General features: G+C 47.5%; 1 protein-coding gene across 1 annotated transcript in view; it reads right to left on the bottom strand.

Annotated features, from left to right (window-relative positions):
* The window catches only part of FAM135B (family with sequence similarity 135 member B), a 157,774-nt gene that overhangs the window by 103,192 nt on the left and 27,835 nt on the right, over positions 1 to 26,747 (bottom strand). Inside the window, exon 2 of the mRNA XM_054985916.1 lies at positions 3,089 to 3,168. Within this exon, the coding sequence (XP_054841891.1) occupies positions 3,089 to 3,168 (80 nt within the window). The remainder of the gene's footprint in view (positions 1 to 3,088; positions 3,169 to 26,747) is intronic.

The raw sequence follows: 26,747 nt of genomic DNA on the forward strand, positions 1-26,747 counted from the left end.
TTGAGGACAGGAAAATGATGTAAGCTGATTTGGTTCCCTTTTGGGTAGAACGAGGGGTATAAAGGAAGCAAATAAACAAATAAAATACTTATAAAATACTAGGCTGACATATTTCCAGTTGCAGGTGGATAAGGAGTCAAGTAGCAATGCGGGGATTCGTATTTCATCTTTAAATTCCCTGAATTTAGTGGCAGCCATAGCTGATGGGACTTCTCTTACTCACCCATTCCCTTACTCAGTTATCAACTGCCATCGTTTGCCTGCAATAAGGAATACCCCGAGTCCTCCTTACTACATAAGGGATGGACAGATGTCAGACCTGTGGGAGGGATGCTGTATTAAGGGATTTAAAAAAGTATAACAATGTATGCCGTTTATTTGTCCATCCAGGGCAACTGATTGACTGCTAGATGAAATAAGTTGCTGGAATGGATGGACTATCCCGGGGGCGGGGGGGGGTCTATTTATCTTACTTATATAGGGATGGACAAATGTTTCCTATTTTGTTGGGTTTATTATATATATATAAATCTGTTCTTGACTTTGTCTCTAGGTTGCACAGTTTTTTAATGGGGTTATTTTACCGCAGTTGGTAAAATTACTTTTATTAATGCATTAACTACATTTTCAAAACCAATCTAAAAAGGCCTTATGCAGAGCTGGAAAGACATGCTAGAGATGTTGGGTCACCAGCCAGTATCACTGGAAACTTATTGGGGTGGGACGATGGGCAGAAATGATGCCTGGTGATGTGTGATGTCACATCCACCTGATATTCTGAATGTGGCATCAGTGTATCCGGTGACACTCTGCCATTAAGATCCATAGAGTTTGGGGGGATGGCCAGAGTGTTGCCTGATGTGTTGATATCCCATTCAGGCTGTCAGGAAGATGTGATGTCATGCATTGAGGAATGTCATAACTAGAGATGGGCACAGACCGGAAAAAAACTGAACCATGCAGTTCGTGGTTTGTCAAATTTCACAAACCATGAACTTTCACGAACCTGCCCCTGGTTCATGAACTGGTTCATTTGGTTCATGAAAATGTCACATCCAGGTCAGAAAATCATCACTTCCGAGTTAGCAGAAGGTTACTTCCGGGACAGCAGAAGGTCTGCCAAAGTCCATCCCCTGTTGCCTAGGAAACTGATTGATTGGCACCAGGCTGCCAGCAGTCATGAACCAAAAACCGAACCAAACGAACCAGCCTAAAGTTCGTGGTGGTTCATCAGAAATGGGATCTGACAAACCACAGTTCACAAACCATGAACTGGCCTGGTTCATGCTGAATTTTGGTTTGTATTTCGGTTTGTGCCCATCTCTAGTCATAACCAGCTCCGTGCCATTCTTCCACCACTTTGAGGATCAACAGGAGAGGGAGGGCCCAAATCATTGGAGGCTTCTCACTATAAGTGGGTATGTGGAACCCCAACCTTATGACCATACTCAGACTTCCCATAAGGCTCTCTGGAATAATTCTGTTTAACAACCTCATTGAAAAGCTAGGAAGGTAGAAGCTGGGAGGCTGTTCTAAAAACATGGGGCAGCCACTGAAAAACCTGTTGCAGAACACATGCTAGAATAGCAGGACTGAAGTCCAGTAGCACCTTAGAGAGCAACGAGATTTTCAGGGCATGTGCCCTAAAAATCTTGTTGATTTCTAAAGCGCCACTGGACTCAAATCCTGCTATACTACTGCAGACCAACATAGTTACTCACCGGAAACAGCCTAAACTATATTACTTTAAAAAAAAATCTCTCTAAACATATAAAGCTAATATGTCAGATATTCGGCTGTACTTAAATCCTTATCCCTAACATGCTCACTTGGAAAGCATTTGGCAATATTTTAAAAAAGAAGAAATAGAGAGGAGTATACAACAATACATTATCCTCTTGCAATCAGAAGGGGTACAGTCCGCTACAAAATGTATAACATGACCATTAAGTTTGTGCATTTAGCTTCTTGACAGAGAGAAATTGATGCAATGAGTTTTCAGCCTTTCCAGACCCAGAAATCACTACGCAGTAATCACACCACATCAGAGTCATGTGACAGGAAGGGGGGCAAAGTTATAATCTCCTTGGTGTCAAGAGGAGGTCAAAGTTGAGGGCAAGAGACCAAGAGAGCTGGTGGCAAGAAACTCAAGCAGATTACCAGGGGTGTACTGACATATGGAAAAAACAAAGAGTCACAGCCATGACAGAATCCTGCTGCGCTTTTTAGAATGAGACAGGACACATAACACCAGTCTCCCAGGGTTAATAATAATATGGGGCAAGTTTTGCTTGTGGAAACCACATTGGGTGAGGGAGTTAAACACCACCTTCACTTGAAGGCCCTTCATAGCTGCTATTTTCTACCACGGGTCTCCCATTATCACCTCTAGTTCAGCCTAGAACTCTGGATCATGAAACACATACCTTGGCAGTGCTTCCATGATGAAGAAAAGGAACCCATCTTTTCAACTGGTACATAGTTTGCGAATAGGATTCTTGACTACAGGATGCTGTGATAGCCACTAGCATCAATGGCTTTAGTAAGGATCTTACAAAATCTAGGAGGTTGTTGCCATATTAACTTAGGATAGATCCTCCATTCTCAGAGGCACCAACCTTCTGAGAATCACAAACCGGAGGCAATCAAGAACAGAAGGCCATTGCCTTTACATCTCCTTATGACTTTTCAAACACTCTCTGTTAGAATTGATTGCTGGATATGAAGTTTACCTGGATGTTAAGGGAGAAGGACAGGCTGACGTTCAATATAGCCCAAGATCTGTATGCTTCCCATTAGGATGACAGAATTACATTAATCCTAAAATGACTACAATGCACATAAAGACACCACAATCACAGCCCAATAGATATCCATCTTAAACCCTCTGATGTAACATTTAAATGAAGTCTACATGAATATAGTTTGATGCATGTGTGACCAAATCCAAATGCATCTTAATATTAAATCAGGGTAGAGTGGTTAAAAATTATACTGATCAGATCTATATCTATTAATTTTTTGTGCCTCCAATACATATGAGTTGGGGCCAAAACTAAATTAAAGTCACCTCTTTTTTTCCTCTCACCTGTTTGCTCCACAACAGTTGTCAACAATCGGTGTGGTATCCTAGATGGGACTTTCAGACTCGCATGTACCAGATAATACCTAGAGAGAACAGTTAGTAAAAAGAACATTATTACAGAAAACCTAGCTGGTAAAGAAAACATCTAAAAATGCTGCATGGAGTCACCACTAGAGATGGGTACGAACCAGGAAAAAACGAACCATGTGGTTCGTGGTTTGTCAAATTTCATGAACCGTGAATCACGAACTTTCATGAACCTGCCCCTGGTTCGTGAACCGGTTCATTTGGTTTGTGAAAACGTCACATCCAGGTCAGAAATTGCTACTTCCGGGTCAGCGGAAGGTCACTTCCAGGCCAACAGAAGGTCTGCAGGAAGTCCATCCCCTGTTGCTTAGGAAACTGATTGTTCAGCATCAGTCTATTTGCAGTGACAAACCAAAAAACGAACCTAATGAACCAGCCTAAAGTTCGTGGCAGTTCGTCAGAAATGGGATCTGATAAACCACTGGTTCACGAACCACGAACCAGCCTGGTTCGTCATGAATTTTGGTTCATATTTTGGTTTGTGCCCATCTCTAGGCAACACCAAATTTTAATGAAAAGTGAAATGTAAAAATAAATGTGAAAGGTCAGGCAAAGTCTATAGAATTTCTGAGCAACCGTTGTGGCTTGCACTCGAAGAGTGGCTGTAATTCTCACAATTTATGGAAATAACCCATGTAGACCAAAACCTCTTGCATATTTTGGGTTCATACCTGTCAGATACTCAGAACTCTTCCTTTAGGATTCTTCAAAAGGAGCTTGCTAAACTTGCACAGGAAAACACATCACAACATAGAGGTAGTTCTCTCCGCATAGGCTGTTCCCCTCCCAAAGCAAGAATCATCACGTTTCTAAAGGGGCAGGGCTAAGATATGCAGATGTCTTTCTTTAAATAGGGTATCCCCCAATACATGTTTTTCTTCCCTGTCTTCCTCAGCATGACTTCCTGCTGAAACTGATGGTCAATGTTGCTTTCCCAGTCTGTTGTTTTTTTCCAAGAGGCCAAGAAAACTACAATTACTATCAACCCCTAGCAGTACAATAAGTACTGAGCTAGCACAGCAACAACTACCTGCCAACTATTTGGGTGATGATTAATGGTCCTAACTGCACAGACGCAAATACCTATGGAAAACCATTTGTTTTAAACTGAACAAAAAAGTTTCACAATGTGATAGTGTACGCAGTTTAAATATGAACTGCAGGCAGGATAGCTTGTTTTTTTCAGTGTGTTTTTAATAATAGCAGCATCAGGTTTCCCATACATTTCGAGCTGGACTACATAGAAAATTAGGAATATACATTTTATTTATCACTTGCTTGTTTGTAGCTCACTGTTCTTCCTGAGACTCAAGGTGGATTACGTTATAAACTAATTGAATCAAATAACGTGAAGACATGAGAATTGGCTGCCTAGGGATGTGTTGGGTTCCCCCTCATTGGCAGTCTCCAAGGAGTAGCTGGATGAATATTTTGGGGGATGTATTGTCCCCCAAAAATTCACAAGCATAAGCAAAACTTCAACAGGAAAGAAGAAACCTTAAGAATGAACAGAGCATGGTTTCCAGTTCTGAAAAACACCAGGCTAACAAAACACTCTACACCCGACAATAGCCCTGCAGAGAAGATTAGCACATCAAGTACCAATCCATATGCAAAAGAACCTCCTCAGGATACAGTGAAGCCTCCCGCCATTAGCATTCCACACCCTGGGAAACTCTTACAGGATGACTCAGCTCAACCCCACCCCTCCTGAGTAGATACAAATGACCTACATCTTTTCCACACTGTGACACTGAGAGATCTCTGTCTTTTGGTGCTACACCTCTGAAGATGCCAGCCACAGCTGCTGGCGAAACGTCAGGAACTACAATGCCAAGACCACGGCAATACAGCCCAGAAAACCCACAACAACCATTTTGGGGGATGCTTTAGGCTTTTTCTGCATTGGGCAGAGGATAAGAGTAAATGGTCTGTAAGACCCCTCCCAGTTCTATGATTCTATCAATAGCAAGTTGGTCAGCATATTGAAAGAGAAAAAATGTCTTGTGTGTTAGGAAGCTGTGTAAATACTTGCAAATGATTCTATGATTCAGTGATCTATGATCATGAGAGGGAGGGAAGGATGGGTGATATCAGTGCTTAGTTCTTGTGGCCCCTTCTTACATGCCCAGGGTAATGCCGATCACCACCTTGGGGGTCAGGTAGCAATTTTCCCCAGGCCAGTTTGTCTAGGGATCATGACCGTGTTTTGCCATCTTCTGGGCATGGAGTAAGAATCCCTGGGTGTGTGTTTGGGGAGGGGCGAGTACTTGTGAATTTCCTACATTGCACTGGTGGTGGGACTGGATGATGCTAGAGGTCCCTTCCAACCCTATGATTCTATGGTTTTATGATATCTAGTAACATTGCAACAGGATTAGGACAGGTGCAAAAAAACCCGATGAGACCTGATCAGTTAGAAATAAGAGCAAAAAAAAGGTTATCAGACGTGATTTGTCAAACAAGGTAGATAGTAGAATGACAGAATATAGCCCAATATTGCTATGGGTGTTACCTGTCTCTCACCAGCACAAAGTGTCTTGTTGGGAATCTGGGAGCAGCCATGAGAGCTCCACACTGTGGGCATAGTTAAGTCCTGGACCTAAACAAACCACTCAATCAGCACAATCCTAAACAGAGTTACTCCAGTCTAAGCCCATTAAAGGGCTTAGACTGGAGTAACTCAGCTTAAGACTGCACTGAATATCACCCCAAACAAAACATGGAAGAAGCTTTGGAGGCCCCTGAATGGCAGGACTGTCTGAGGAAATATACAGCAAGGAACAAAGAGGTAAGTCTACCACCATTTTTTTTTTTTAAAATCAGGGATCCAAATAAGCCTGATCCAAATAAACCTAGGGATCCAAATAAATCTAGCAGTACTTCCTGGATACACAGCCAATTATGACAAGACGAGCAAGAATAAAACAACACTCCTAATAATATGAGCAAGAACCTTTAGCTTGGAACAGAAACCTTCCTTCATTACACAGACTGCTGGTGCCAAACATATCTCATGCAGGATTTTAAAGATCAGAAGGGATGACAGAAATTATCTACTCCAGTGATTTCCAGGCTTCTTGCAGGAAATTTGTTATCCTTTCCTGGACACATGCTGAAGCAGCAAAAGACGAAAGCCAGCTTCAGTTCTGGTTCCACTAGACATCCACGACTGTTATCAGAGGACTCCAATGCAATAAGACAGTCAGGGTGGTATAGTGGCTAGTGTGATGGACTAGGCACTGAGAGAACAAAGCCGTTGCCACATGTCCTTAAAGGAATGTCTCACTCACCGACTGCCAGCTTTCCCCCTTCACTCAATATGTCTCCAATTTCAAAGTGGTAGCAGGCTGTTTGGCTTCCGATTTTTTGGCAGCTTTTCTGAGAACACTCTTTCCCATGGTCCCTAAAAAGGTGCTGACAAAACTGAAGCCAGATAGCCTGCTACCGTTTTGAAATCGGAGATGTGTGGAGTTAAGGGGGAAAGCTGACAGCATTTGGTGTGTGGGCCGTCCCTTTAAGGATGTGTAGAAATGGCCCATGGTTCAATTCCCCACTCTGTCATGGAAGTTTGCAGGATAACCTTGGGCCAATCACACACTCTCATCCAGACCTACCTCACAGGGTTATTGTGAGGATAAAATGGAGGAGAGGAGAATGAGGTAAACAGCTTTGGGTCTTCACTAGAGTATAAATGAAGTGAAATTAAAAAAAAATTAAAAAAATATACAGGAGCTGACCATATTAGTACTGACCCTGGTAATCAGATTTTTCTGAAAAAGATTTTTTTTAAAAAAAAGACTTCCCCCTCATGTACACATGAAGCTGCCTTATACCAAATCACACCACCAGTCCATCAAAATCAGTATTGCCTACTCTGACTGGCGGCAGGTGTCCAGGCTCTCAGGTGGAGGTCTTTCACATCACCGACAACCAGAACCTTACTGGAGATACTGGGAAATGATCTTGGGACCTTCTGTGTGCCAAGTAGATTCTTTACAACGCATTAATTTTTTACGGTTTAGCTATCACTTAAAGCAGACTTGAATATAAGATTGCCTAACTCCAGGTGGAGCCCAAAGATCTCTCAGATTTATGACTGATCTCCAAACTACAGAGATCAGCTCCCCTGGAGTGAATGTCTGATTTGGAGGTAAAAGTCTATGGAATTGTACACCACACTGACGTCCTTGCCAGCCACAAACCCCACCATTCCCAGGCTCCACCCCAATATCTGTGAGGAATTTCCCAACCCAGAGTTGACAACCCTACTGGCAGGAAATTGAAGGTCTCCTGTGACATCACTTGGGCCTCTGGTGTCATATCCCATTTCCTATGGGAGGGCCAGCAGTGTTTCAAGGACTGTGGAACTATTGCGCTCCGCCACTGCTCCCCCAGTGCCCCTCTATGGGGCAATCTCACTTTTCTTGATGATGGGGGGCACTTGGACAGTGCCGCAGAAGGGATTTGCTTTTCTACAAAGCTTTATCAAATGTGAGGGAATTTGTCTAATTTAAATAAAGCTTTATCAAATTTTATCCAGTCAAATAGCCAAATGAACCAAATGATCCAGCATCATATAGTGGTTAAAGTTTCAGACTACAAGTCTCCCTCTGCCATGGATGCTCAAAGAGAGCTGCAGTAGCTTAATGGTTAAGTGGCTGGACTCTGAGCTCAGCAGGTGGCCTTGAGTAAGCTCCCTCTCTCAGTCCCAGCTTCCCAGCTGTATTGTGGACATAATAGCACTTTAGCATAGTGGTTAAGCAGTTGGGGTGCAAATCAGCACTCTCCTGGTTTGAAACCCACTATTGCCATGAATTCTGCAGGTGGCCTTGGGTAAGCCAGTCCTCTCAGCCCCAACTCCTCAGCTGTATTCTGGGGGTAATTACAATGCTGACTTTGATCACCGATCTGAGCGTGGCACTAATCTGTCTAGAAAGATGGCATATAAGTTCATAGTTGTTGCTGTTGCTGTTGTTATTGATGAAGAGCAATCACTCTCATCCCAGCCTACCTCAAAGGATTGTTGTCACAATGACAAAATGGCGGAGCACAGAACATTGCTGTAAGCCACTTTGGGGTCTCCCACTGGACAGAAAATCATAATATAGTTCTCTTAAAAATTAATAATAAAGGCACTGGCTGGCAAAATATCAAATGAACAAAGAGCAAAGTCAGTTCTTGTCCCCTTCATATTTGGAGATTCCAGTGTTAAATCATCTAGCACTTAAAATCAGACCAAAGCAAAAAGTGCACGTTGTCTTGACACAAAAGAGTTTATCATCTGGCAAGATGCCACAAGAAACATAGTTGTGATCACAGTGTGTCATCACCCCGACAGATCGCTACTCTGACAGCAAGCCTTGCCTCTTGCCAGTGACAGATTACTCTGGTGCGTACTTGTTATTCCCCAACGGTGTAGGAGAGAAGCTATCTCAAAAAGTAGGAGATAAAAATCACACACCTAGGGCTAACACTAAAGGCATAAGGAAATATCTGTGTACATGAAAGCCATTTCTCAGGGCTTCCTGCTAGCATCACACTTGATAATTCTGAAATTCAGCTCATCTAACTTTCTCAGACAGCCAGTTCTTAGCAGTCAGACCCCTCCTCCTGCTGAGGAGAATTTTATAGAAATAAAATCATAAACAGCCTCCCTCATACGTCAGAAGCACAAGGCACTGCCTGACACAAAGTAAAACAAAATGGATGCCAGCCAGGTAGGAGCCTGGAAAATATTTTAGGAGAATCAGTCGCAGAGTTTATTGTCTATAGCCATAGGCTGTCACAAATTTTCCAAACATCACATCAACTAATAAACAGTTAACTTCCAGTATCACAATGTAAAAAGATTAATTAAAATTAATTAAAACAATACAGTATACCAAACTATCCCAAGAGTCACGAAACAGCCTCATTCAGAGCAGCTGGCTGACTAAAGATCCTCTCCACTCCCCGGAGAGATGCATAACTTAGGACAATGAGGTCTCCCAAGAAACTCCTGACTAATCTTATCCATGCTCTGCTTCACTTCCTCTCACCCATTTACCATGATTAACGCTATTCATCAAACTTGGTAGCTTTTCCCATCCAGTACTCAAGGAATCATCAAGTACCATTTACACCTTTAGTGCACCTCAGGTAGACCCGTCAAGACTCTCCCACCTTATTATCCACCTCCAGAAAACCCACTGTTATTGTTTAGGGAGCATTTTGCCTTATATCGGGTCTACCTAGCCACCTGTGTGTGTGTATGTGTCTTTGGATCTGAACACATGCCCCCAAATCCATCTAGGCCTTCTCTTCTTCTCCATGAAATGTTGTGGACCCCTACCTTCAAGTCTGCTAACTTAGCCTTCACCAAAACTGCTTTCTCGCCTTTTCCTCCCTGATTTCCTCTTAGTTAGCCATGTTTGGCCATTTATTTCTCTATTAATAAAAATCTTTCTGGTTGAACATCTGGCTGGTTCATTTTGAGAGTTCTCTTAAGGGAAAAATCCCCATAACAAGAGGTGGAGAATCCCTGTTACCTCCTCTCGCTTGTCTCCATTAAGACAATTCCCCAAACTAATTAGGAGATTGACTATTTGGGTAATACAGTGTGGCATACTGCTTAGACTGTCAGATTTGGGAGATCCAGGTTCGAATCCCTACTCTACCATAAAAATTTGCTGGGTGACCTAACCTTGGCCTAGTCACAGACTCTCAGTCTAACCTACCTCATAGAGGGTTGTTGTGAGGATAAAATGGAGCAGAGAATGACAATGTAAAACTGCTTTAGGTCCCCGCTGGGGAGAAAGGTAGAGTATTAATTAATTAATTAAAAACAAACAATTTCTCCTCAGTTTCTGGAGCTCCAGATAATCAGCTCTTGTTTGTGAACTGAAGATCAATGCTAATTCATCACAGCTCTTTTTCAGCTAGTGATACTATTATGACAGCACCTCTCTTTCAAATGATAATAATGGTGTGCTTATCTACCACTTTTCTAGACAGATTAGTGCCCCTCTCAGAGCAGTGAACAAGGTCAGTGTTGTTATTATCCCCACAATGTAGCTGGGGAGCTAGGCTGAGAGGAGTGGCTTACCCAAGGCCATCTGCTGAGCTTATGGCAGGAGTGGGAGTCAAACCAGCAGAGTGCTGGTTCGGAGCCTGAGTACTTAGCCTGGCTAGTTAACCACTGTGCAACAGCAGCTATTCTAGGCAGGTTAATGCCCCAGTTGGAATGGTGAACAAAGTCAGTGTTATGTTTATCCCCACAATGCAGCTGGGGAGCTGGGGCTGAGAGGAGTGGGGCTTACCCAAGGCCTCCTGCAGAGCTCATGGCAGGAGTGGGATTCGAACCAGCAGAGTGCTGATTTGCAGCCCAACCACTTCGCCACTATGCTGCAGCAGCTCATGTGTGGCACAGGATGTTGCCTAACCAATGGAAGGGTGTGATAGGGATGCTTGTGAGCGTGTTCTACCTCTGACATAGGCATTAGTCATTAGTTGCTGACTTGCTGACCCAGCCACCTTCCCTTTAGGAACAACCTGAGATTAGCTGATTGCCTTTTTTGGATTTTATTTACATTTATACTCCACTTTTTTCATTGAGACTCAAGGCAGGTCGCACCAGGGCAGACTGGCATTATGGCCACCAGGGAAAGTCCCAGTGGGCTGATGGTCTGAAGCTACAGGGGCTCTCTTGAAGAGTTTCACACCGGATTTCATTGCAGAACTGAGAGCCAAAGCAGACATTACATTGTTTAGTGAGTTGTGTGTGGGTTTCCTCAACCCATCTTGTGTTTCCAGCAGTCACACAGGAGCTGCAAGGAAAGCCATTTTAAATATATCCCCTCACCTAATATTACCTGGACTGTCCTTGCAGGGGACAAGATGCTCTTCGCTTCACCCCAGCCAGCACCACACATGACGGGGCTCGTCCTGTTTTGCCCAGGCCAGCCCAGCAGCTGTTCTCAGCACCAGCCCGCCCTTTCTCATTTGGGTGCCATCAATGAGTGATTTGGAGCTCACAGGAGTCCATGAGGAGGGGATGGGCTCAGTGGTATGACACGTGATCTGCCAACCTGCAGGTGGTGGCTGGGAATCTCCTTGAATCACAACTGATCTCCAGGCCACAGAGATCAGCTCCCCTGGAGAAACTGGATGCTTTGGAAGGGGGACTCTATGGCATTATACCTTACATGTGTGAAGTGTGGGACAAATAGAACTTTAGAGTGTTCATACCAGAGCCTGCCCAGCCACATCAAGCAATCTTGACAGTTTTGGAGGGAAAATCTGCCCCTCAGTGGGGGAGTGAGTGGGAGCTTATGTCATACGTCCCTCCCCAAATCCTGCCCTCTCCAGGCTCCACCCCCATATCTCCAGGAATTTCCCAACCTGGAGGTGGCAACTCTATGTGCCATGGAGCTAGGGTTGCCCACCTCCAGGTGATGGTTGAAGATCTCCAAGAAATACAACTATTCTCCAAGTGACAAAGATCTGTTCCCCTGGAGAAAATGGTTGCTTTGGAGGGTGGACTGTATGGCATTATACTCCACTGAGGCTCCTCCCCTCCCCAAACCCCACCCTTGCCAGGCCCCCCACCCCCCAAAAATCTCCAGGAATTTCCCAACCCAAACCTGGCCCCACTTACGTTCTTCTGAACAGCAGAACTTCCACACAGGATTCTGGTTAGCTTTGTATTGGCTCATTGAAAGCGTGCTTTGTTTCAATATTTGTCCAGATCAGCAGCCTAAATATTAAACTGTGCTGCTTCTCATGAATCAACCTGGCACGGGCAGCTGTTGGGTAACTCACAGTCATGAACACAAACACACATTTGGGAGCATCCGATGAACTGCTTTCTGAGGACCAGATCTAATTTCAGGAATCTCTACTATTTGCATGAGGATCATATGGAGACAAAGGTATCAGGTTTGCTTTCTGGCTTTCTTCCCATCCACCTTCTCTATATGACCACAAATATCTTATATTTTTTCCACATTCTTCTGTGTTTGAAACAACTTCTTCTCAGTCTGAGAACTGCTGATTGAACACACACGCACACAATTGTTTATTGCTAGAAACGTTGCGATGTCTGATCTATGCTGTACTTATTTTTAACTCTTGAAAGCTCATACCCTGAAAATCTAGTTGGTCTCTAACGTGCAACTGGACTCGAATCTTGCTCTTCTATCCTTCCACTGATTCCCTTCACCACCATCTTCCTACCTTCCCTCTGTTAATCCCCCCATAAACAGGGCTGCCATGTCCAGCTTTCAAAATCCCTGTAAATTCGACATCAGAGTCTCCGGATGGCGGATGGAACTCTGCCATAGAGTTCACTCTCCAAAGCTGTCAGTTTCTCCAGGGGAACTGATCTTTGTAGTCTGGAGATCATTTGGCAACCCTACCCATATTAGGGTTGCCAGGTCCCCTGATCCCCTTGGTGGGAGGAAGGAAAAAAGGGGGGGTAGGGGGGGAAACCCCACAAACTCAACCCAAACAAGCAGGGGAACAAAAGGGGTTAAGTAACAACCTAAATATATATATATATATATATATATATATATATATATATATATATATATATATATATATATATATATATATATATATATATATATATATATATATATATATATATATATATATATATATATATATATATATATTAAATATTAAAAAGTATTTATTATAGATGTGCACCAATGTGAATAAAAACAAGTTTAAAACATAAGGCCTGAATGGCAGGCTACATATATATACTAAAACTTGCTAAAACATCTCAAGATACAGATGATGGTACAGTGCAAAATTTGCAGTTTATCACACAATACTAGAGGTAATTTTTGATCCAGTATTTTACCTAGAATAATTCTAGCACTTTAGAATGGACTATATTATATTAAAAAAAATCCCTCCCCCCTTCTTCTTTTGTTACAGCTCTAGATAAAACACGGGGAGCATTGCATGATTGGTTTCTATATGTGTGGGTGTGTTTGATCATAATTGGTTTACAATTGACCACTGAGGAAGGCCTTAGGGCCGAAATGCATCTGGTCGGTTTTTACTGCACCTTGGTCTATTTATCTTGGTCATTGCACTGTACTATCATCTGTATCTTGAGATGTTTTAGCAAGTTTTAGTATATATATGTAGCCTGCCATTCAGGCCTTATGTTTTAAACTTGTTTTTATTCACATTGGTGCACATCTATAATAAATACTTTTAAATATTTAATGTGTGTGTGTGTGTGTACACACTTTTAGGTTGTTACTTAACCCCTTTTGTCCCCCCCCCCCCTTGGTGGGAAGTCAGAGGCCCGGCACCTATCTTCGGGCTCTCATGCTCTGTAGTGGCCCAATGCCAGCCTGAATCCAGCCAAATCAGGTGTTAATCAGCTCGGGATTGTGGTGCACCAACCAGAAGCATGGCACACCAGCTCACTCACACTTCCCCAACTCTAATCTGCCAGAGGCTGAATTATGTTACAGCTCCACTAATCCAATTATCACAATCACAACCACTGCATGTACATCAAGGCAGGCGAAAAACTACTCCTCACCATAGCCAATTTGGTGAAAGGGGGGAAAATTCCTACCTGGCCCCTTAATGGCGACTCGCTAGACCGCCCTGCTTCAGGGTGCGGTGGGTGGGCCGAGCACAAGGCACAGGCTGAGAGTGCCGAGGGGCGGAGCCACCTCATAAGGCATCTAGCTCCACCTCTCTTGCAATGCCTGGATGCCCGGGATGCCTGGGAAAGAGGGACTGCCCAACTAAGGAAGGTTTCAGGGGGTAGCCGTGCTGGTCTGCACTGCAGTAGAAGAGCAAGATTCAAGTCCAGCATCACCTTAAAGACCAACAGGATTTCCAGGGATTTGCATCTTGCTGCTAGGGAAGGTCTTGACCATTGGTTGTCCTATTCTGCTATTTTATTTATATTTATATTTATATTTATTTATATTTATATTTATATTTCAATTTATTTTACCTGATGATGAGAGAGAGAGAGAGAGAGAGAGAGAGAGAGAGAGAGAGAGAGAGAGAGAGAGATGATAGATAGATAGATAGATAGATAGATAGATAGATAGATAGATAGATAGATAGATAGATAGATAGATAGATAGATAGATAGATAGATAGATAGATAGATAGATAGATAGATATTTTAATGGGGTTGACCACAGTATTCTAAATGTGGGCACACCTCATATAGACAAAGGTGTATTGGTTGTTTTATTTTTATGTTAAATTTCCTAATCATCCCAACACACTATTAGAACCATCCAGCATAACCTCGGCATGCTCACACAAGCGGATAGATGCAATCCAGATACATCTTTTCCACTTGAAGCCAGCTGGGTGACCTTGGGTCAGTCACAGCTTCTCGGAGCACTCTCAGCCCCACCCACCTCACAGGGTGATTGTCGTGAGGATAATAATAACACACTTTGTAAACTGCTCTGAGTGTGGCATTAAGTTGCCCTGAAGGGTAGTATATAAATTGAATGTTGTTGTTGTTGCTATCCCTGATTGGCTCACGGTCTGATCGTGAGGGTTGAACAAGATAAGTTCAAGTGCCGAACAGGTACTCTGAGAAATCTGCAACATCCCTACTCTATCACATGGCTAGATGGCTTTCTCACCGCTACTGCTGACCTCTACCATTTGTCTGCTGCCACCATTCATTTTTAAAAGGCACATCATAAAAATAAATAATAAGGTTTTTGAGATGAGACTTGCATATCGATGTGCGCCTTCAGTTGTGCTCACTTCCTGAATGCAAATGCATGTCCGTGCAAATTACTACAATATTTACAGAACGTCCTTAAAATCCCACCAAAGGGAGAGGGAAATGGGGCCAGAGAAAAGGGGGGACCATCCTGACTGAAGAAAGGGGGCTAGGGAACACCTGAAGCTACTTTATAATGAATCAGGCCACTGGCCCATCAGGGTTAGTTGCCGCATGCCCCCTGTCCTGCGAGGCAGGCAAAAGGCAGTGCGGGGGACTGGGAGGCCACCCACACCATTCGCCTGCCCTGCAGGACGGGAGGCAGCCAGCCGCCCCTCATCCTGCGGGGCAGGCAAATGGCACAAGTGGCTTCCCAGCCCCCCACGCTGCCTCCGCCAACTCCGTGGTGCACCAGAGCACCCGGCTTGCCGCATGGGCGGCACGCCCCGCTCTGCATGATGACATCACCGAAGTGACGTCATCACGCAGTGCTGGGAGCGTGCATGTGCTGTGCACACGCACGAAGGACCAGACTTGGGTTGCCCTGGGTGCCAGCAACCCTAGATCTGGCCCTGCTACAAACCTGTGCACCCTGCTAATGTTTTTGGAAATGCAGATTCAACCTGCCTAACCTTTGATCCCCCCCCCCCACAACTCTTTACAGCTAAGCTTAAAAAAAGGGAGCTAAGCTTTGAAAATGGAATATGGGCAAACCACATACTGGATCTCCATTCTTTTCTTATTCTTAGCCTTGCAATCAAATGTCATTTTGCCTGGAGGAGCTTGCATTCCCAGGCATCAGAAAAGCCCTCCCCGTGCCATCCCCTGCAGTTCTCTGACATCGGCATCAACAGGCTCTCCTTGAAATGCCTTTATGTGCGCCTCAGGAGCCCGTGGCCTTCTCGGCACTCGCAGTAGCAAGCCCTGCCTTATCTTTGCTCTTGTGTTTCCATCCTTACAACAACCTGCCCTTTGCTTCCCTTCTGGATGCTTAGCAAAGCAGGAGACAAAGAGAGGAGGGGGGATCATAAAAAAGAAGAGAAGAGGAGGCTGAATAGAAACATAAAAGGAAAGCCTGCGAGAAGCGTTTGATTCTGGCATTAGCATGGACTGCAGATCAGAGAAGAAAAGGCAGAGGCACTAGGGGACTCACAATGCCCCAGTGGAGGAGGTGGTGTGTAGGGGGAGAATGAAAGCAGCACACAGTGTTTAACTGCATCCATTTTCTCCGAATAAACCTTTGCTGTTGTTTAAGAACAGCCTTACATTTTTCCTGGAAGCCCTGGCCTCAATCTACAGAAGCTTGGTTTCAATGCTGCTTAGATCACCAGAGCCTCCTGCCCCTCCAAATCCCGGTACCCCATTTAAGTATTCCTGTAGGTACAGTGCTTCCCCTTTTTAATCTGTTGCCACTGATCAAAGAGCTCCAAAAATAAGGAACAACCTGTGAAACCACAAGAACATGATATATGACATGTGTCAGAACGTTGTCAGAAATTGATTAGAATATGCAGGCCCTGTAAGGAATTAAAGTCACTTTTTACAGTTGACATGCCTCACATACAAGGAAAGAACATGCATTTTAATACTAAAGGTACCGTTCCTTGGGCAAGCCTATTGCTTTATTATGAACAAGACAATATCCAAATGATCATTATGCAAGCCAGTGAGACTGTCTTTCAGGACTACAGGATAGCAAAGAAGGAAATGGGTTTCAGTTTGGAAACCTTCAGAGGACAGAACATTTCCGATCTGTTCTGCTGGCCATTGTGGTTCATTGACGCAAGAAGCTCAAACATCACAAGAAGTTTCTTCAATCAGGAAGAAAGTGTGAGTACAAGTAGAATGGCCCTGTGAGATACAACTCTCCAGTAATTACATTATTATGTATGTGCCGTCAAGCTGCAAGTGACGTTATGGCAACCCCAGCAAGAGACTTTCTTGCTGAGGCAGAGGTGGTCTGCCATTGCCTTCCTCTTTAGCATCTTCCTTGGTGGTCCCCCATCCAAGTTCCAACCCTGCTTAGCTTCAGAGATCTGATGAGATTGGGCTATACCACACCATTCCATAACCTGGTAATTAAATTAGAATTCTCAAATGTGATAGAACCTAGCAGAAAAGAGCAAGAGTCCAGTAGCACTTATAAGACTAACAAAATTTGTAGTATGAGGTTTTGTGAGTCACTCACAGCTCACTTCTTCAGATACCGCTAGAATGTGAGTCCATCTGTCCTTATATCTTTGAGAGTGGAGTGATTGCCACCCTAGTCAGAATGAAGAGAAAGACACCAGGTTTGGATCTAAGGGCCACTTCATGAACTTTATACAACTAAAACAAGCCAAACAGCAGCAAGGGCCTAAGGCGGTACAGGTCAAGCCACGGGGTCCCCCATGGACCACCGCCTTGACCTGTCTGGGCAAGCCCCAAAGCCCCAGGTGCGACCCATCCAATGGATGGGGTGGACCCGGCCAGCCAGGCAACTTGGTCCCCCCCTCCCTTTAAGCTCCAGAGCATCTCAGCCATATAGCAGTGAGGGAAGGACTTGCAGGCAGGGGTTCCCGAAGGTAGCCTGCCCCTGCATTTGGCAGCCATCAAAGCAGTACCAGCCCTTTGGGCAGGGCCCTGTTATCATCAATAGGGAAGCTCCAAAGGTACTCATTGGCCCGCACCCTATCTCAAACTCAAACCTGCCATGATACTGCTAACTGGCCCCACCCTTAGCCAATAACCTCAATCCCCAAAATAGGCGCAAAGTAGGCGAAACCCCCCTCCCTCTTTCTTACACCCAATTGAAAAGAGGGGAAAAATTCCTACCTGGCTCTCATAACAGCAGCCGGCTAGTCCTACACCAATACAGGGAGACGAGGGTGGGCCGAGCGACTTCCACAACTGTGGCTGGGGGGGGGGGGTGAAGCGGCCTCCTAAGACCCTTCACCCCGCCGAGCCGACCCATATTTGGAATGGGGGGATGGTGCTGCCTCCCTCTATCCAGTGTGGCAACCCACGGCCCCTGGCTTAAGCAGCTTTGCTGCATGCCAGGAGAGAGCCACTGTCATGGCCCAGTCTGAGAGTGAGGTCTCCTCTGGAGGAGAGGAGCCTCGTGTAGCCAGCCAGGACTCCTCTGGAGAAGAGGAGCCCTGTGTAGCCAGCCCTAGCCCTGATTCAGCAGAAGCCAGCAATCAGGAGCAACAGCTGCTGGCTGATCAGAGCTTACAGCCAGCAGCTGAGGCACCAGCACCCTCAAGCTCCAATACTACAGAGGAAGCTCAGCCAGGGGCTTCTACAGGTGCAGCGCAGCCAAGAGCCTCCACCCCCCCAGGTTCACCCACGCCCAAGGAACGCCGCAGGCAGCGCCAGAGACTGGAACTGCAGGAGAGACGGCGCAGTGCTCGCCTCTTAAGCCAACGCCAGCTGCTGGAGAGTGATGATGAGTAGTGACAGGATAGAGCCCCAGCAGCTGGCTGAAAACCACGCCTGGCTATAAGAGCCAGTCTGGAGGAACTGCTGGGCGTGGAAGCAACGTGTCTACTGCTTGCAACCACTCCGTGTTTCGTGAACCTTGCCCGTGCCTGCTTTTGGACCTGACACTATCGGTGACTGACCTTGGACTGTGCCTGACCTTGCTTTTGGACTCTGGACTCACTCCTGGCTTTATCTTGTGCTCTGACCACTGGTTTGACTTGGCTTTTGCTCTTGGAACTCCCCTTTGACTTTGGCTTTAAGGTTTGGACTTGAACCACCCTGCTTGGGCTGGCCCAGCCCGTGACAGATTGCTTCCACCCAAAACTCCCTGGCATGGACATGGCAACACCCACCCCAGGGAGCCTGGCAATGCTGCAGGACCAGGTACTACAACTAACCCAAGCACTGGTGACTTTGCAGCAGCAGATTGCTACTCTCCTTGCTGCCCCTGCTGCACCTCTGCCTGCAAAATGCCCAGTGAAGCCTCCTGACAGTTTTGAGGGCAATGTGGAAGAATTCCCAGCATTTCTCGCCCAGTGCCAGCTATATATTGAACTCCGGGCTAGAGACTTCCCCACAGATCAAGTCAAAGTCGGCTTCATCCTCAGCCTGTTAAAGGGGCAGGCAGCAAGATGGGCCACACCCTTGTTACTGGCCAAATCCCCTTTGCTGGGGGATTTTCCAAGCTTTGTGGCTCACATTACCGCCGCCTTTGCAAACCCACTGAAAGCTGTGAAAGCAAACCAGAAAATACGTGCCCTCACCCAGGGAGATGGGACTGTGGCCCAATATACCACTGAATTCCAGCTACTGGCTCAGGACTTGGACTGGAACGAAGCAGCCTTAGTCGACCAGTACCTGGAAGGACTGTCTGACGCAGTATTGGATGAAGTGGCTCGATCTGAACGACCAGGAGGGCTGCAAGCGCTCATTCTCCTATGCCTCCGTATTGATGGACGACTGGAGAGCCGGCGGCAAGCACGTGCGCTACGCCAGCCACCCCCGCCCCAGACCTTGCCTGAAAGGACAGCGGAACCCACACCATTGAACATGCCTTCTACCCACCTGCCTCCAGAGGAAAAGGCGAGGCGTCATGCCCACAACCTCTGCTGGTACTGTGGTGGGGTGGGCCATTTTGCCGATGGGTGCCCTGCCAAAAGAAGGACCCGAGCTATAGTCCAGGAGCAGACTCCCACTAAACAACTTGTGGGAACGGCCAATGCCTCCAGTGTTCCTCCTGAACCCTTCCTGGTGCCAGTAAAGCTGTGCCTGCCTGATGGTCGATGGCTATTTGTGTATGCCATGATAGACTCAGGAGCATCCCGCTGCTTCATGGACGCCAAGTTTGCCGCACAGCACCGAATTCCCTTGCGGGCAAAAAAGACCCCCACCGTAGTTGAGGCCATTGATGGGCGACCGCTACGTTCTGGGCCCGTGGTCGAGGAGACCCAGGACCTCCTCTTGCAGATCCAGCAGCACCGTGAACGGCTCTGCTTTGATGTGGTAGGCATCCCTCAGTTCCCGCTGGTCTTGGGACTTTCCTGGCTTTGCCGCCATGACCCGGTTATCCGGTGGGGCCAGTTGGACCTCTGCTTCCGGGACCCATGCCCACACGAAAATCAATGCCCAGGTCCCATTGCAGCCGTTGTACAGGAGGCCTCTGTGATGCCAGAGGAATACGCAGAGTTTGAAGATGTGTTTGAGGAAAAGGGAGCAGACCAACTTCCCCCTCATCGGCCATATGATTGTGCCATAGACTTGATTCCTGGAGTCCCCCTGCCAGTGGGACGCCTGTACTCGTTATCAGAGCCTGAGTTGGCTGCACTCCGGGACTTCCTCACCACCAATCTGCAGCGAGGGTTCATCCGGCCCTCTACCTCGCCTACCTCTGCCCCAGTCCTCTTCGTCAAAAAGAAAAGTGGAGAACTCCGGCTGTGCAATGATTACCGGGCCCTGAACAAGATCACCGTTCGCGACCGGTACCCACTGCCTCTGATCTCCGACCTCTTGGAGCAAGTCAAGGGAGCCCAGATCTACACCAAGCTGGATCTTCGGGGAGCCTACAACCTGGTGCGTATCCGAGAAGGCGATGAATGGAAGACCGCCTTCAGTACCAGATATGGACAATACGAGTACCGGGTAATGCCCTTTGGCCTGACTAATGCGCCAGCTGTGTTCCAGAGACTGATGAACGACATCTTTCGAGATATCCTGGATCAGTTTGTCATTGTTTACCTGGATGACATATTAATCTATTCACGTGATGCGTCGCAACATACTCGGCATGTGCGGACGGTGCTGCAAAGACTCCGGCAGCATGGCCTATTCGCCAAACTGGAAAAGTGTGCATTTCACCGGCCTACCATGGAATTCCTTGGCCATGTGCTATCACCCCACGGAATCCAAATGGACCCAGCTAAAGTCGAGGCTGTACAGACTTGGCAAGCCCCCCGTTCTCGGAAGGATGTGCAGCGATTTCTGGGGTTTGCCAATTACTACCGGCAATTCATCCCCCAGTTTGCATCCATAGCCGTCCCTCTCACTCGACTTCTCCGGCCTCGAGAACCTTTCCGTTGGACACCGGAAGCCAGCGAGGCATTCCTGACCCTGAAGACACGCTTCGTCACGCAACCAGTCCTTCGATACCCGGATCCCCAGCTACCCTTTCTAGTTGAAGCAGATGCCTCCAGCACCGCCATTGGAGCGGTGCTCTCACAATGGGCAACCCCCTCTAGCTCTCCACAGCCTTGCGCCTACTACTCTCGCCAGCTGACCCCCGCTGAAAGGAACTACACCATCTGGGAGCGGGAGCTGCTGGCAATAAAGGCAGCCTTTGAGGTTTGGCGGCATCATCTGGAGGGGGCTCGGTACCCAGTCCAAGTGCTCACTGACCACCGGAACCTCGAACACCTCCAAACTGCCCGCCGTCTCAACCAGAGACAGATCCGCTGGTCGTTGTTCTTTTCCCGTTTTGATTTCAGGATCACCTATGTTCCCAGCTCCCAGAATAAGAAGGCCGATGCTCTGTCCCGAAAGCCAGAGTACAACACATCCCCCGACCTGGAACAACCTCCAATGACCATCCTGGCTCCAGAAACTTTCGCCGCCACGCAACCCCCTCCGGGGCTGGTGGAGGAGATACAGACTCAACAGCTGCTGGACCCCGTTGCCCAGAAGTACCTCCAGAACGTCCGGGGATCTCCCCATCCCCAGGCAGAGGGATTTGCAGAGGAAGAGGGGCTACTGACCCACCGAGGCCGGATTTATGTACCCCCAGGCTCTCTACGAACAAAGGTACTGCAGCTGGTCCACGATTCTGGACCTGCCGGGCACTTCGGCTGCCACAAGACAATTCATCTCTTGACCCGTGACTTCTGGTGGCCCCGGGTGCAATCGGATGTGGCCCGGTATGTGGCAGCCTGTGAAACGTGTAGACGGGCCAAAGACGTCCCCGGCAAACCTTCTGGTCTCCTGCATCCACTCCCCACACCCACTGGGCCATGGAGGACTATTTCCATGGATTTCATTACAGACCTGCCCTGCTCCAAAGGCCACACCTGCATCCTAGTGGTGGTGGACTTGTTCACAAAGATGGCCCACTTCGTTCCCTGTTCTGGACCCCCCACTGCTCAGGAAACGGCACACCTGTACCTTCAGCACATCTTTCGACTCCATGGGCGTCCGGATCATATAATTTCTGATCGGGGAGTTCAATTCACCTCTCGGTTCTGGCAGGCCCTGCACTCCCTTCTTGGCACCCAAGTCCACTTATCCTCAGCACACCACCCCCAATCTGACGGGCAGACAGAGCGCACCAATGCAACCCTGGAGCAATATCTGAGATGCTACACAAACCATCAACAGGATGACTGGCTAGCTCTACTGCCTTTGGCCGAGTTCGCATATAACAATGCAGTGCACTCCTCCACCCAGCAGACCCCCTTCATGGCAAACTATGGCCACCACCCTCGTTTCTTCCCTAGCACAGCACCATTGTCGGGAATTCCAGCCGCTGATGATCGCCTCCAGGAACTCCAATCCATGCATGAGCTGTTGCGGGAACAACTCCAGCTTGCCAAGGGAAGCTACAAGGAGGCTGCGGATCGGAAACGGCAACCTGGTGTTCCCTTGTCTGTGGGTGATCGGGTCTGGTTATCCACCCGCCATATCCGCAGCCAACGGCCCTCCAAAAAGCTAGATGCCCGGTTCCTTGGACCCTTTGTGATCACAGACCAGGTGAACCCTGTGGCCTACCGCCTGCAACTACCACGAACCCTCCCGATCCATCCTGTGTTTCACCGGTCCCTTCTAGTCCCGGCTTCACCCCCGGACCCGCACCATCACGGGCCACCGCCCCCTCCGCCTCCGATTACCGTCGAGGGGCAAGAGGAATATGAGGTTGCCCGGATCCTAGACTCACGTCGCCGGCGGGGGCAAGTACAGTACTTGGTGGACTGGAAGGGGTATGGGCCGGAAGACCGCTCATGGGAGCCTGCCGTGAACATCCATGCCCCCCGTCTAGTTCGACAGTTCCATCGGGCCTATCCTCAGAAACCGGGGCTGCCCGGGCCGCAGAAGAGGGGGGGCCTTGGGAGGGGGGATGGTGTCATGGCCCAGTCTGAGAGTGAGGTCTCCTCTGGAGGAGAGGAGCCTCGTGTAGCCAGCCAGGACTCCTCTGGAGAAGAGGAGCCCTGTGTAGCCAGCCCTAGCCCTGATTCAGCAGAAGCCAGCAATCAGGAGCAACAGCTGCTGGCTGATCAGAGCTTACAGCCAGCAGCTGAGGCACCAGCACCCTCAAGCTCCAATACTACAGAGGAAGCTCAGCCAGGGGCTTCTACAGGTGCAGCGCAGCCAAGAGCCTCCACCCCCCCAGGTTCACCCACGCCCAAGGAACGCCGCAGGCAGCGCCAGAGACTGGAACTGCAGGAGAGACGGCGCAGTGCTCGCCTCTTAAGCCAACGCCAGCTGCTGGAGAGTGATGATGAGTAGTGACAGGATAGAGCCCCAGCAGCTGGCTGAAAACCACGCCTGGCTATAAGAGCCAGTCTGGAGGAACTGCTGGGCGTGGAAGCAATGTGTCTACTGCTTGCAACCACTCCGTGTTTCGTGAACCTTGCCCGTGCCTGCTTTTGGACCTGACACTATCGGTGACTGACCTTGGACTGTGCCTGACCTTGCTTTTGGACTCTGGACTCACTCCTGGCTTTATCTCATGCTCTGACCACCGGTTTGACTTGGCTTTTGCTCTTGGAACTCCCCTTTGACTTTGGCTTTAAGGTTTGGACTTGAACCACCCTGCTTGGGCTGGCCCAGCCCGTGACAGCCACATTTCAGATGCTGAGTGACTAAAGCTGGTAATGACAATCGCAGGCATGATTGGATAGGGTTGGGGTATCCAGAGGAGTGGTGGGTTTGGAGAAATCAGCATTGGTGATGAGACAGGAAGCCTAAATCTTGATTAAATTCAGGTGGACGCATTGTCTTGAGCTTCGTTATCAGTTGCAAATCAGCAGTCTTCCTTTCTAATCTCCCTTTGAAATTCCTCTGCAGGATAACTGCTACTTTTAGGTCAGCAACTGAATGTCCTGGAAGGTTAAAATGTCCCCCCACTGGTTTTTCAATGTTGTGGTTTCTGATGTCAGACATGCTCATTCATTCTTTGTCGAAGGGACTGGCCAGTTTGTCCAATGTAGAGGGTGGAGGGACATTGCTGACACATGATGATGTAAATCACATTGGAGGATGAGCAGGAGTCTGAACCTGAGATGGTATGGCTGATGTTGTTGGGTCCACTGATGGTGTTGCTACAATCTAGATGAGAGCAAAGTTGGCATCTGGGTTTGTTGCAGGCCTCGGAACCAGAGTCCACGCTACTGTTTTATCATTACGAGTGAATAGTTGTTTTAGGTTACCAGGCTATCTGTAAGCAAAAACAGGTCCCCCCCCCTCCCAGTCCCTGTGTGAGGGAACTGTCACAATCCAGCATGGGTTGTAGGTCTTTAATAATGTGATTCACCGGCTTGAGTTGTGAGCTGTAGGTGATCACCTGCAGTGTTCTGTTGCTATTTTCTTTGGGCTTGTCTTGTAGCAAGCTGTCCCTAGGTGTCATTCTGGGCTTTCCAATCATCTTTTTCATCATGTCAGGGGGATACTGTCGTTGGATGGAACCTGAAACTGCACTCAATTCTTTTATGAATTTTAGGTCCAGTTCCATTTGGAAATGTGCTAAGGAAATGGTTGGAACTCGTCCAACCTTACCTGTTGTTCTGACCAAATTTCTGGCAACAGTGCAAGCCAGGGTTATTTCTTTTCCCTTCCCTCTGAGCAGAGTAAACGTCTCAAAAAGTACATTTAGTGCTGATGAGAAATGCCAGCACAGGAGACCGAAGTCTTCTTCTTGCCATATGATGGATGCCTCCCGGAGAGCTGCGCTGCAGTGTTCCTTTGCCAACATGACTCAGTTGTGCTTTGCAGAAAGTTCTCCTGTGCGGAGTGGAGAGAATTCATCCTCCAGAGGATAAGCTGCCTATTCTGGCACAGCAAATTTCCATGACTGCTATCAACGGTCAAAGAGGGATCTTCAGTTTGACCAAGGGATGTACCCCTCTGCTTTTTTTAATCTAAGTATTTTTGATCATAGATGATGAAAGTCATCACAGGTCACCCGTCCATTTTGTCTGGGTTTCCCTTCAGACAAATATAACCAGGGCCAAATCACAAGAGACGAATGTCACGTGTCTATGCAAGTGAATATAATCATGTCTGTACCTGCCCGCCCGTGTTCATCTTCCCCGAGGTGAGCACGAGTCCTGTAGCCCTAGTCCGTGCACTTCTGGGCCATACATGTAATCACCGTGGCGAGTGTCTGTGGGCAGCATCAGTGATTCACTGCTGTAGAGCTGCCACTTTTGTCCGCTTCCACTTCCTGACCAGGAGAAGGAGGGGGGAAGAAAGAGGGAAAAGGGTTGCTTGATGGGAGGTCTGAAGAGAAATGCAAAGGCAAAGGGGGGAGACGATGCGCCTGGTGGAACCTTCTCTTTTAAAATCATCAGTACAGCCCATCTCTCAAACAGGAGACAGGGAGGGAGAGAGAAAAGGGATGTTTGGCAAAGTGGAGGTGCATGATGGGATAGCATCCTGCACCATGGAGGAATGCTGAAGAAACCCGTGCCAGCCCAAGCCAGAATGAACACGGGGATGCCTGCAGTGTGACCACCTGTGCAAGTGGAAGGAGAGCAATGGGGAAACACGTGTAAGTGCATTCACATGCTATTCACGTGCCATTCATCTCATGTAGTTCCACCCCCAGTCCAAACATGATACAAAAAAAACTACTATTACTTGCTGTTAGCATAAATAGGCCAGCACTTGGTTCTCTGTAGGTGCATTTCTCCTCATTCTGTTCCTCACATTAATAGCCCAACCTTCCTCCAAGAAGCTCAGGGAAGCACAGAGTAAATTTCCTCCTCCGTTTCATCCTTGAAATGACTCTACAAAGCAGGTTAGGCTGAGAGACAGTGACTAGCACAGCTAGGGTAGCCAGCCCCTGGCTGGCCATCTCCCGGAGCATTGGTGGAGGGCATAGATTGCAGAGAGCATCCTCACACAGCAACATGATATCACTTCCAGGTTCATATTGGGAAGCGACATCACAGTGTCACATGACGCTCGAGGTCTTCCCCAAATCTCTATGGATTTTTTATCCCAGAGATTTTGGGAAATTTCTAGAGCTTCATGCGATGTCATAATGTCACTTCTGGATATGAACCCAAAAGCAATGTAACAGTGTTACCATCCCCCCTGCCCCATTTTCCAACCACTGCTCGATTAAGTCTGAAGGCTGGGGCTGGGAGGCAATAGCAGGCAAACTGCCGAGCCTAAGCACAGTATCACAATTCCCTTAATAAAAGGGGTACTGAATGTATAGCTCAGCACCTTATCCTGCTCCCCAGGCTCCTAGAGTGACCAGTTTTGTCAGTTTTGTCCTCTTTTGATGGCCCTGCTTTGGGCTTCTTTTGGATGGAGGACGAGCCCCTTGTGGCTGAGATGGTATATCCCATGGTACCTGGAGCACAGGAGCTCATAGCAAGCTGGTGAGAGGTTGACATTCTTCTCAGGTCATCAGAAGAGATCATGCACACCCCAGGAAATGTTCTCAAGTGTAGCTTTTTATTCATCATCAGGTTACAACAACCTTGATACTCCCAGGATGCTGTCAACTTCATCCCACCTCATTCATGGACCATGCTTATCCACCATCCCAAGGTGTACCACACCACCTTTTAGGCCTGGCCTAAAAAGTGGACACACCCCAGCCCCTGACCTCACCCTTTAGACTCCCTTCAACCAATCTTCCTCACATCTAAAGGCACACTCTCACACCATCCTGGCCAA

This window comes from Eublepharis macularius, chromosome 7, assembly GCF_028583425.1.
Source record: "Eublepharis macularius isolate TG4126 chromosome 7, MPM_Emac_v1.0, whole genome shotgun sequence".
Classification (NCBI taxonomy): Eukaryota; Metazoa; Chordata; class Lepidosauria; order Squamata; family Eublepharidae; genus Eublepharis; species Eublepharis macularius.